At 39.8% G+C, this 13844-nt stretch overlaps 1 protein-coding gene across 1 annotated transcript in view; it reads left to right on the top strand.

The window, feature by feature from the left end:
- Positions 1 to 13844, top strand: part of lama1 (laminin, alpha 1) — a 200034-nt gene that overhangs the window by 84092 nt on the left and 102098 nt on the right. Inside the window, exon 18 of the mRNA XM_051928752.1 lies at positions 11516 to 11602. Coding sequence (XP_051784712.1) covers positions 11516 to 11602 — 87 coding nt within the window. The remainder of the gene's footprint in view (positions 1 to 11515; positions 11603 to 13844) is intronic.

Here is a 13844-nt window from a genome sequence, read left to right on the forward strand (position 1 = left end):
AACTGTCAGGCACACAGCGCTTTGGCAGCCACTACTTATTAACCGCGGTGCCGGATCGCACTGTGTCCCTTTTTTATATTCGGTACGGCTCGGGCTTACCTGTACCGCTGCATCACGCGAGTACGGGGCTTCTCGGCCTAATCGTCGCAGGAATTCCATCAGTCCCTTTAGCGGCGCCTCGGCTGTAGCTCCCAGCTCCTCCACGCATTCCTTCAATTCCTTTAAGTCCTGAAAAAAATTACTCACGGATCCGAGCAACTTCTCGAGATTCCGCATGTCCAAAATATAATTCATTTCGACCGGAGGTAAGTTGGGTACCGTATTCGACTCACCTGCCGACCGGGAGCCAATAAGCATGTCCATTCCAGTCACGTGCTCTGCTGGGCTTCGCGGAGGCTTCTGGTCATTGGAGTCTCGCAGTTCAGATGGCCTGGGCGCTGCTACCGGCCGAGAGCCAATGGGCACGTCCGTTGTCGGCACGTGCTCAGTGTCCCGCAAAGACTCTTGGGAGTTGGAGTCAAAGAGGATCGGGTAGCCTCCAGCGGCCGACTGCGGTCTGCTCTTTCAAATTTATCTGCAGTCAGTCACGTCCCTCTCCTCCTTTCCTTTTTTTAATTTCGGCGCTGCTTCGCTCGCCACCCCCTTCCCTTTCAGGGAGCTTTGTTCCATTGGGGAAACGACGACCTCACCTATGGACTGGAGTTGACCTTCTCCTTCCCACAATCCATCGCACGAGGTCACGTGGTCAGGATCCGCGAATGGGCTTGTGAAGTGACTACTCCCAGCGTGGCCTGCCTTCCGAGTATCGCGGCCGTCTTGCCAAGGTATGACGCAGGTATCCAATACACCGTCTGCTTTCTGGAAGCATGTCTCTGTAAAACAGGAAAAAAACATCCCCGAAACTTCAGGCGTTTTCCCTGCACATACCTCCACACTTGGCAGCTGGGTTCCCAACCCTTTTTGGGATTCCGACACGACCGATAGCCGATAGCGTTCCTGCTGCTGGGCCACTCGAGCTTGCTCGGCTTTTATTATTGCTCGATCTTCCTCACTCCCAGTCAGGTAAGTCCAGGTCATCTCGGCTTCTGTCATGTTTTTCACTCAGTCGGGATTGCCCTTCTTCTTTCCCGATTTCTTCCCCATTATGATCTGTATAAGGCTTACTATTGCAGCGCTTTTAAATTGGAGTGTTTCTTCAACCTTCGGGTGCTCCGACATTATCTGCTTAGGGTTCTCTCCCCACAGAAATGTATTTGAATTCAGGTCCTCTGCCAAAAACTGACGGCCAGAGAATCCTGCCGAGACTATGCCACTGTGAAAGATTGAGGTCACCGTGACCCCTTGAACCCTCTGAGCAGACGTCAGACACCATATAAAAGTCCAAATATTCCTTTTATTTAGACAAATATGTGCACCAAGCACCCTATACTCTACAACACTCATATATATAACAAATCAATAAACAATAATCAATAACCACCACTCCCAGACACGTCGCCACCCTTCCTCCCAGCTCAGCTCGGCATACTGGGCTTTCCCATAGTCCTTTATACTCCCTGACCCGGAAGTGGTTCCTGGAACAACCCACAAGTCCTTATTCCTCCCGGGTCAGGGTAAACAGTCCTTTTCTTTAACCCGGAAGTACACCGTTTCCTCCTGTCCTGGGATTATGACGTACTTCCGGATCATAGGGCATATAAGAGTCCACGGGTTTCCCTACAGCGACTCCTGGTGGTCCCCAAGGCATCCAGCAGGGCTGTGCATAAAAACTACATAGTCCATGAGTCCCTGCTGGAACTCGGGGCACGTCCATGCTGCAGGGAAAGCTCTACCTGGCGGCCTGGGGGTATTGGCCGGAATGAAAAGCCGGCCACATATCACTATATATATATATATATATATATATATATATATATATATATATATATATCTATATATATATATATATATATATATATATATATATATATATATATATATATATATATATATATATATATATATATATATATATATATATATATGTGTGTGTGTGTGTGTGTGTGTGTGTGTGTGTGTGTGTGTGTGTGTGATACAGTATCTACCAAACAATACAAAGAGTGCACATGTGTTTTCGCCCTAATAGGGCCTCTTCAGGTGTATGCACTTTTGCATCCCCTTACAGGGATTGAACCTCAGACGTCAGCGCCTGAGAGGATGTGGCGGATGAGAGGACTGAGAAAATGTGATGGATGTTTGCTGACTGGCTGACCAACTACAACTGTTACCTGGTAATAATCAGATTGCAAATCAGACTTAAAAAAAGAATGTAATACTCTGAACTTTACTCTGCCAAATAAGCAAACCAGCCACCGCGGTGCAGCATCAGAGGCATCGCCTCAGGCGTTATTGTCCAAAGTTTGATTCCCAGTAAGGGAATGCTAAAGTGTGTATACTTGACTAGCCCCAATAAGGACCAAACACATGTCGTGTTCTCTTTGTATTATTTGGCAGATACTGCATCACATATCTGTGAGATGCTTCTTGCAACTGAGAGGACGTGACAGATGTTTGCCGACTGGCTGACCAACCACAAATGTTACCTGATAGGTAACCACCTAATAATCAGTTTTTGATTCAGACTTAAAAAAACAATATATATATAAATAGTTTTTGCAGTTGGATTATGACTATATGGTTCAACTATTAATTATTGCATTAACATTTATTGGCCAGTCCTTCAATAATAACTATAATGATTCATGACATTTGTATATGTAGTTTTCAAGTCAGTATAAACCAAAACAGTAGTGCCATATATCAGGCAAACCAAGAGGCTTACGGTCTGGATTTTCGGCAGTTGTTTTGGGTTGCTGTTTTATATTGATTTACATGCATTGGGTTTTCCCCAGTAATTCAAATCCTGATATAAAATGAAAAAATATATTGATAAATAAAGCACAGAAGAGGTCAGCACTTTAACCTAAGTGTACATAGTGTTCTGTGCATACAATAGAACAATTATATACAATGAAATTCTCAGAATACTGAATGTAATAAAAAAATCAACAAAAAAGCGCACATACATAGAACTGAAACATATATATACAATTATACAATATATGCAGACAAGAACAAGTGCATTACTATTACTATTGTTATTATTATTATTATTACAGCTGCTAAGTAACCTTGCACGCAAAAACATGTACAGTATTTGTACTGTACTCAACTGGCTGTTCAGTAAACTTACTATGTATGCAGAGGGACTGGCCCAGAATCTGCTACTGCAAATGTGTTAGTCTTGTAATTTTTGCCAGAAGGGTGAAGTGAGGAAAGTGACTGTGCAGGATGGATGAGGTCCTTAATAATACTTTTTGCCTTTCTAAGGCAGCATGCACATTATTAATGATATTTATTATCATCTAGCAGATGATAACCTTCACTAATTTTTAACAAAAGGAGAAAGCTTGTGCTTCAGCTACACTGGTGTGCTCAATCACAGTCTAGTCGTATCTGGATCTTTAAGGCTATATCCTGTGGAGACAGAAAGGAAGGGAATTACTGGCAGGTAGGAAGCAAGACCACAGACGTTCTTCCGGTTTGCGATCTCACAGCTACAGAGAAAGAGTAGATTATAATTTTGTGGCACTGCCTCACTATGCATCCCTAGTGTTACATTTAAGACTTTAGACATCCCTTTGCCAGTGAAACTGTGGCTGCCATATCTAGTCAAAATTTAGAGGCTAACATTGTACATTTTTTGTTCTGTGTGCTATGCACAATACATGTTTGCTAGAGACAAAAATCCATTGGTAAGGCACTGAGGGAAGAGGGCAGGCATTATTCCCAGTTTCAGATAAAAAGTAACAGAGTCAGATCTGGGGTTGGGGTGGGGGTGGGGGGGGGGTTGTATCATGATCGTGACCGAGAGAGTAAAAGTGAAAAAAAAAATGCTAACTTTTACAAATACTATAAATTTACACTGGCTGTTACAGACACAAATCAAATGTATGTTTTTATTGTATAATATTAACAATAAGAGCAGCTCACTACTCTAAATGGTAAATTTGTCCAGGAGCCGGTTTCAGACTCATGACCACCGGATTATAAGTCAGCAGATCTTACCATTACACCATGGAAGCTGTTGTATTGTACTTGCACCTTTTGTGAAAGTGTTTATTTGATATTTGGCCTTCAGCCTTCACACATTGTACAGTTCATGTCTACATTGTGTTATTTATTTCTAAAACATGAAAAACGTTTCTATTTTAACGATGTGTTTACATAGATTATTGTAGACACAAAACACACATCAAATTATTTCCCCTTACAATTCTGGGTAGCACACTCCCAGATAATCAATCAAGGCAGGAACTGGGAGAACTTCTTGCCCATTCTGAGGTGGTGGGGGGATGGTATAACAGGCTGCTTGGGCATATCAACACATTTAGAAGACAAAAGATGCTGATGGAGAGGTGTGAAGGGATTTAAGGTGGGCTGGATTTATGAGTTTTTTTCGTAGGCTTTGGTAATTCTAGTGTTAAAGGCTTTTGATGGTCTGAGGAATGGATGTGGAAATGAAAGTGAAAAGGACAAGGCATATTGTTAAAATACAACACACACCAATGCTTTTATTAAAATAAATGTGTCTGAAGTACAAGTCTGCTTGGGCTTCACCTTTAAAAGGGCAACATTGTCCATTGTCTCAGGGAAGATTGTGTAATATCCTTTGATGGGTGGGATGTGCTCTGAGCTGTCAACTTACTATGACCTTTTTCTCTCCCTCTTTCTGTTTTCTGTTACCTCTCTGAGATAAGGTAACTTTGCATTGTGTTCTAGAGTATCCCAAGTCTACTTCCTCCCAAGTCTGTCTTCCATTTACTGCCTGTACTCCCCATTGCCCATCCGGTGCAATCAGTACTCTTATTGTGTTTACTGTCTGCTGATATTTTGCATTTACCTGAGGAAGTGCATTGCCACTCCTGTAACACACTTTCCTCTCTCTTAGAACCTTCCTGGGTTGTATCCCTGACTTTTGCCACCTGTTTCTCCTTGGAAGGTCCTTGCCCATAAAGGAACCCATTAAAACCTTTAATTAAGCCTTGATTACCCTTATAGTTTTCCGTGAAATTAAGTTTGAACAATTAAAATCAAAAGTGCACATCTGAAGCATATTATAGTGTAGAAAATTTAAAACATAAAACAGGAACCAGTGCTAATAGAAAGTCAACATTTCCACATTTTTGGAATAACCAAACCAGACTACCTAGAGCACACAGACAATACAGTAGTCATCCACCCTCTTCCACACCCTGCAGTGAATCAAAAGGTAATGAACTACACCCAGGTTCCTTTGGCTTATGGTACCCTATTATCCATTTGTTTTCTGAATCTGCTTAGTTCAATACATGACCATTGGGAACAGATCCCACCCTGCCACAAACATCTTCAAGGCAAAAACAAAGTAGCACAGTGGTTTCAGCGTCTTGATCTTGAATCCCATGCCTGATCCCATGCATGTTCTTCTGGTGTTTGCGTAATTTTTCTTCACATACTTCAGTTTTTGTCCAACATCTATAAAGATGTATAGGTTAAGTTAACTGGTAATGCTAAATTGTTTGTGTGTGAGTGTAAGCTCTGATGTGGACTGGTACCGTGTCCATTGGTGATTTTTCCCTTTCATCCAGTGCTGCCAGGATAAGCTCCAACTCCTGGTAACTCTGAATTGAAATTAAGAATTAACATTGGAATTAAGAATTAACATTGACTATAATGTTAATTTAGAACTGTGAGACTATGCCAGCTCACACCTTGCATTAATTATTACTGTTACTATCTAAGTAAGGGGTATGTGAAAAATAAATTCCATATACAAGAAATTGTAAATGGAAAATATTATTATTATTATTATTTGAATAAAACATTTCGTGGAATTTTCTTCTTAGTTATTCACTTTAGCTGAGATGATGACTTAAGCATTTCAGAATTTTTTTTATTGTTTTGTGCTGCCACCTTATGGTTGAAGTTTTACTAACTTAGCTTATTCATTAAAATTAAAATAGCTGAATGTTTTAACCATGTTAATTGGTCTGTGCATAAATGGCATATTTGAGCATTAACAGAATAATTAAATATCGATTTATGTGATTCAGCTCTTTGAGTAGCCATAATTATTTACTGAAAGTTTAATATCCTCTGAGTCCCTCATACATTCTAGCTCATTATAGCATATACTTCCTATCACAACTTGCCTTGTTTTTGATCTCAATTCTTACCTCATTTCTTTTGTAAGCAGTCATTATTTTTCCTCAAAATCCATCAATAAAATATGAGATAAGTTTATTGCAGTAATATGAAAAATACTGTATATATTTAAAATACTAAAATATAAAATAGCAAAACATATGACATGATGTTAAGCAAAAATATAAACGTTTACATTTTCTACATGCAAAATGCAAAAACAACTGGTTTCTGGTCACATTATATGTGAATAGTAAGCCTAAAAAGACTAATAACCTTATATCAGAGGAGACGAGAGAGGAAAAGAACATTATCATTACATAGATAATGGAGAAAAACATTCTAGATTTTGTTCTGTAGGATTCATAAAATAGATCTGCTGATGTATACTTGGGATCATAGGGTGTTTTTGGTCTTTACACCTGAGATCATACGGCCTTTTGGGTTTTTTGATATCAAACACCCTTGTCCAGTCGACCTAGGTGGGTTGATCAGGGTTTGTATCTAAGTAGTAGTTGTCCATGGGTTGCCCCTCCTTCACCATAATAACCTAGAGTCGTTCTCTGCTGCCTCTCAATAATTCTGATGGCTGTTTTCTTGAATGTGCTTATGATATAATGAAAACCCACAGCAAACACAGTGCATGCCACCCCTTCCTAAGGCATTCTACCAGTTATACCTGGTTGTGTCACCAGCCGTTCCCTAGTGCAGCAGGGCAGCACATGTTTCATGGTCCCAAACTTACCACACAGAGGCATGTTGGAGTATCTGCAACAGTATAACTTAAATGGACTGGAGTGATGTCATTGACAATCCTACAATGAACTTGATGTGAATAAGCTTAGCCTTCCAATAATTAGGCCAAGATATCTTATGATCAGTAGCCTTCCTTGATCAAATTTATACTCCTTCCTTATTCTTCCCCTCCAAGAGCATGTCTTCTACCTTGGATCTCACTTCCTGTTGGACTGTTGGTGTCAATCTCTTCCTTGGGCCTTGTCAAGGTGCAGAGTCTTAACACTACTTAGCCCTGTCTTTGCTGATGCCACACATCCTACCAGTGCTGTATGGCACTTTAATATTTCCCCCTGCTTCTCTGCTTCTACTGTCCTCACCTCAATGCCAGCCTCAGATGTTTTAATATTGATAGATTCTCTGTATTAGCACATCTCCCTTGCCAGGGTCTTCATGAATTCCTAAAGTTAAACTACTGATTAATAGCTTGAGTTTGTTCTACAGAGTGATGCAGCTTAGGCTATGAGGGAGGTCCATCCATCTGCAAAGGTGTTGATTAATTTTCCTCTCAAAGCTCCTAACCATTGAGAGAGTGAGACGATAATTATGTAGCAGTCAGTCAAAAGAATAAGCAAAAAAGGTCTGAGGTGATAAAGTGCAAATATTGTAGCGTAAATGTAATAGATTGCAGTAGATCTTACATTGAAGAATACAGAGAACATAATAAAATATATACTGTATAATTTTGGATTTTTAGAATATTATGGTGCTCCCTTATACAGTAATCCCTCTTCCATCGCGGGGGTTGCGTTCCAGAGCCACCCGCGAAATAAGAAAATCCGCGAAGTAGAAACCATATGTTTATATGGTTATTTTTATATTGTCATGCTTGGGTCACAGATTTGCGCAGAAACACAGGAGGTTGTAGAGAGACAGGAACGTTATTCAAACACTGCAAACAAACATTTGTCTCTTTTTCAAAAGTTTAAACTGTGCTCCATGACAAGACAGAGATGACAGTTCCATCTCACAATTAAAAGAATGCAAACATATCTTCCTCTTCAAAGGAGTGCACGTCAGGAGCAGAGAATGTCACATAGATAGAGAAAAGCAAACAAATCAATAGGGCTGTTTGGCTTTTAAGTATGCGAAGCACCGCGGCACAAAGCTGTTGAAGGCGGCAGCTCACACCCCCTCCGTCAGGAGCAGGGAGAGAGAGAGAGAGAGACAGAGTTTGTTTTTCAGTCAAAAATCAATACGTGCCCTTCGAGCTTTTAAGTATGAGAAGCACTGTGCAGCATGTCGTTTCAGGAAGCAGCTGCACAAAAGATAGCAACGTGAAGATAATCATTCAGCATTTTTAGACGAGCGTCCGTATCGTCTAGGTGTGCGAACAGCCCCCCTGCTCAATCCCCATACGTCAGGATCACAGATAGTCAGCGCAAGAGAGAGAGAAAAGTAAGCAATCTAGCTTCTCAGCCATCTGCCAATAGCATCCCTTGTATGAAATCAACTGGGCAAACCAACTGAGGAAGCATGTACCAGAAATTAAAAGACCCATTGTTCGCAGAAATCCGCGAACCAGCAAAAAATCCACGATATATATTTAAATATGCTTACCTATAAAATGAGTTTCCTCCGCAGGGTGTCTGGGCTTTCCCTTAAAGATAGGGTGAGAAGCTCAGTCATCCGGGAGGGGTTCAGAGTAGAGCCGCTGCTCCTCCGCATCGAGAGGAGTCAGATGAGGTGGCTCGGGCATCTGATCAGGATGCCTCCTGGACGCCTCCCTGGTGAGGTGTTCCGGGCACGTCTAACCGGGAGGAGGCCCCGGGGAAGACCCAGGACACGTTGGAGGGACTATGTCTCTCGACTGGCCTGGGAACGCCTTGGGATTCTCCCGGAAGAGCTAGAAGAAGTGGCCAGGGAGAGGGAAGTCTGGGCATCTCTGCTCAAGCTGCTGCCCCCGAGACCCGACCTCGGATAAGCGGGAGACAATGGATGGATGGATACCTATAAAATCCGCGATGGAGTGAAGCCGCGAAAGGCGAAGCGCGATATAGCGAGGGATCACTGTACATCATATCCTGTGCCACATCATATTTAGCACTGACAGTGCATATTTAAAGGTTCTTTACAGCTTTTAAAATGTGTTATCCATAATATAGTAATTAAAGTAATTGTGGAACTTGTGTGGATATTTCTGAAGTCACAATTGTATTACAGTGCTACATATAATTGTTTTTCTTTTTTTTTTTGCTATATAATAACTAAGAGACAGTTTGTGTCTTACTTCCAGTATAATTTTGTCATTTATTCTTTTGCTAAAACATATATTTTATACAAATATGGTTAGTACAGGGCCTTAACTTTGATATACACACACACACACGTATATATATTCTGTATATAGCATGCACATTATTTTTAAACTGCTAATGTTGCATAAGCATTGAGAATCATTTGCTTATAAGCTGTGCAACTTACATATTAGTTTGAGCTTTAGTTTTGGACAAGTCTATTTTCAATATCCTTTTTTCTGTAAATGGTCACAAAGAGTCAGAACTCAAACAAAGCCTGTCCTTTACAGCATTCCATTACTTTACAGGGCATGTTCATTCACATACCCAAGTTCACTGATAACAGATGAGCAACTGTTGTCTGTATTTTTCTGTGCTTTTGCTCTATATAAGCTAGGGATGCACCGATACCACTTTTTTGGAAAACGAGTACGAGTACGAGTACTTGCATTTCAGTACTCGCCGATACCGAGTACTTGCCAATACCGAGTACTTAATAAAAACATGATTTAAATTTACAGGTAACAGCTTTAGTCATATAATTTAACAAAAAAAACAAGGGACTAGTTTGGAATTAAGAACATTTATTTAAAATGAAAAGCATGTTGTATGCAACATATTACAGAATAAATAATTATAAAAAAAAATTTAAACAGTGACAGTGCAACTCAAGTATTTTTTTCAGTTTGTTGTAAACTCTGCCGCTTTGGACAACACAAGGGGCATTAATAAACATCTTTGCTATTTAGTGCACAATATTTGAATAAACTAACAACATCCACCAACATAGAACTGTGGCAGTCAGTGCAACTGAGGTAGGTATTAACATCAAGTCTAAGACGACTCACTTAATGGAGCCTATTTAGAAAAAGTGAGTGGCAGGGTTTTTTTTATTTTCCGCCCCACTGCTATAGCATCAGCTATGCTCCTCTGTGCTAATAAGCCCTCGTGAACAGCCAGTTGGAGCGTGTGCGCGACACACGGCAGACTTGGGAGCCCTGCATCATTCATGGCTTTAATCATGTTTTTGGCATTGTCACGAAGCACAACATGTACTGATGTTTTAGGTATACCCCATGTCTGGAGCATTTCCTCAAACACATGCGCTATAGCCTGGCTAGTGTGCGAGCCGTTTCGCATGTAATATGGCTCGTTGCGGCGTGAAACTCTCGTCTATCCACTGGGAGGTTAGGCTAATTAGCGACACGGGGCTAACACTGCTTGTCCAAATATCCGTGGTGAAACTAAACGCAGAGGAGGCTTGCAGTAGGCTGTGGATATGTTTTTTCACGGAGTCGTGTAGTTTAGGCAGCTCCGTGTCAGTCATGTAGCGGCGGCTTGGGACATCATATCTGGGCTCCAGAACATGGAGGAGATGCAGGAATCCCACATTTTCTACCTCCGAGAGTGGCTGGTCACTCAATGCAATGTACTCGATAATTGCCTGTGTTATTTTCACAGCACGTGGATTGTCTCTGGACATTTTCTCTCGTCTTGCAAGAGTTTGCTGCAGCGTGGGTTGTGTTGGTTTAGAAGCGTGGGTAAACTCTTTGTACTTGTTGTCGTGTTGGGATTTTAGGTGCATGATTAAATTATTTGTGTTAAATGCGCTACCTTTTGAGCCTCCTCTGGACAATTTCGCTGAGCACAATTTGCAGTCCGCCTTTGTTTTGTCGTCTTCATTCACTTTGAAATAGTTCCACACGGCTGACATGTCTCGCCTTCTCCCCGCTCTGAGCTGCAGCCGGGGCCTGGGGGCAGGCACTCGGCGCCTGTGATTAACCCCTTACACGCCGCTCAAACATAGACATTTCTCAGACCGTGGTATCGGTCCCCGGTATCGGGGGACTTTTAACGAGTACGAGTACTTTAGAAAATGTGGTATCGAGGCCGATACCAGATACCCGTTTCGGTATCGGTGCATCCCTAATATAAGCATACACTGTATTTAATAGGAATGACAACAACAACATGCTTTACTATAATGCAGTACAGTATTGACAAATATGTGAGAAATTACATTACTAACTTATACTGTAATTCAATCCTCTGACAGTGAGAAGCTGGGCAAATTGCTTAGCCTAATTGTGTAAGTAGTGTTAAAAATGTAAATGTATGTAAAAATATGATATGAGACTATATTGGTAAATAGCCTTATAATCATAATAACTATGAAAAAGGCTTCAGTATATAAAGTACAGATTTTCCTGTTTTTTTCAGTATAAATAGCTTAAATATGTTATTTATTTTTAAATTAGCTTTAGCCCTACCTGTTACTTGGACAATTCTGGAGGAGTGATTTGTGATCAGTGTTTGCCAGGATATGATGGGCCACGATGTGAAAGGTGAGTTAATGCCTTTGTCTTTAATGCTATATGTGGAATAGTAATGTATACATTATTTTGAAGTTATTTTTCCTAAACTATAATATATGTTTGTATTTCTATTTCAGTTTAATTTTAAAACTCTGCAATCAAATTGATTTAATGTTGAGGTTTTGTAATCCCACTTTAAAATTTAATGTGTGGTCTTTTAGGGATCCTTAAGTATTATATCCTCATGCTTGCTAGAGTAAAGTGTTTAGTTTAGAGATAGCCTACTCAATAATTATTACCTTGAAATCTCACAACTGAGTGGAGATATATGTTTAAAGAGTAGAAGGAAATTTCTTTAGAATAATGATTTGAGAATAAACAAAAATATCATTAAATGTGATCTACGAACTGTTAATCCTTTTAAAGCAAGATTTAAGATTATAGCCCTTAATTAAAATCAATTATAAATTGACTATTTAAACCCAGGAAAACCCACTCACTTTTTTTTGCACTGTCCTCTAACTTTCAGTCACATCACAGCCAATGCCTTGAATATGGTAGAAATAGGATTGGGTAGGTGCTTTATACAGTATGTGCAATTCAATAGGTAACCATCTCCAGGTCAGGAACATAGCTTGGCTAATAGAAGCTTTTGAAAAAAGGAAATTTCAAGTACTTCCTTTGCATTCAGTCTCCTTTACTGATAATAAGGGTGTCCAAAATATGGAATAGTCATTTAATAAACTGAAACTACTTTTAAAAACTAGTAAGTTTAAAAGGTAACCACTTTAAAATATCATCAATAAGTAGATTTTTATTATAGTATTTCTGTAGCGTTAAGAAATTTTATCAATTTTATTCATAAATGTTCTCCAGACACAAAACAGCATATCTAATCAAATCATTTTGTACTATTGTAGCACCTATTTAGTGTCTTTTGATCAAAATCAAAAGAAAAAATGCTTGACTAATTGACAAAAGAGAATGTTATGTTTTAAATGAATTTTATTTAAAACTGGAAAAGATGTCACCGAAAAGGACAAAAAGGTTTAAATGTTTCCTATTGGAAAGGAGAAAAAATTTGATGTTCTTTAGAAGTGATATGCCAAAGAATTTGCCAAAGAAGTGGTTCACCTGTTTCCCTTGAATATTATTATTTCTATTCTACAGACTTCAGGAGACAACAAAACACAAGTGATTTACAACAGCAAATTCAGTATTAACTTGTAGCATATAAGATGTTACTTGGTATGTAAGTAGTGTTAACATGACACACAATTGAGGGGACAAAGAGAGAAAAATGCCCTCTGAAAGTTGAAGAAGTTGAAGTGCACCTGTTCATTCTAGTGCAGACAAACAAAACTAGCTAGGGGATGGGAAGATGGGTCAGTCAAAGAACATTTCCAAATAGAAAAATACTGAGGATACCAGAAATGAGAGAAAGACACTATGAAGGACTATAAAGAGGCCTGTGCACCAACAGAGGGCAATATATTATTCACATTTTCCTCAGTGAGAAATCAGACAGCATACAACTATAAACTACTTATAAATTATCTTGGCGATCTGGCCCTTTAAGGTCTGCTTACAGCTTAGCTGCTCAGGGATGTAGAGGCACCAGAGGTTATTAGATAGAACACTAGAATCATGCCCTAGCAGGTACAGATAGCTTCTTCTGACATTTGAAGTAATGCTGCTTTGCCTAGAAGTAATCTTCATCAGAGTATTGGGTAATTTGAGAGAGAGAGAGAGAGAGAGAGTGATTGGAGGGTGATATTGGGAGAAGGGTATTGGGGTCCAAAGTGAATGAAAGGGACAGTTTTATTTTTCTGAGTTGAGGAAGTGGGAACTTTATAGAAGACACCTCCACCTGACTGAAAAAAGCAAGCAGTTCTAGGATACTCAAGATAGTTCTCCCTTTGATAATACATCTCCAGTTTATTTGTCATTTACTCAATTATTTATCCATCCATCTGTCCATCCACAGAAGAGATCAGCAAGCATCAGACACACAACAAGAACAATCCCTGGACAGGGCAACAATCCACAACGTATTATTTTGATAACTTTGAAGAACAAATTCAACAGACAGCCTTGGTCAGCATGCTTCCAATTGTGTATCAGTGTAAAATCAGCAAATATTACCTTTAATGGGAAATAGTCAGAGTTTGAAACAGCCTTACCACTCATATGCTTGTGAAATAAAAACCTTTCTGTAACTTAAAAAAAAACTGTAGGAGTTCATAAGTCATTAATGAAATTAATGTGATTA

The sequence above is a fragment of the Erpetoichthys calabaricus genome, chromosome 6, assembly GCF_900747795.2.
Source record: "Erpetoichthys calabaricus chromosome 6, fErpCal1.3, whole genome shotgun sequence".
NCBI lineage: Eukaryota > Metazoa > Chordata > Cladistia > Polypteriformes > Polypteridae > Erpetoichthys > Erpetoichthys calabaricus.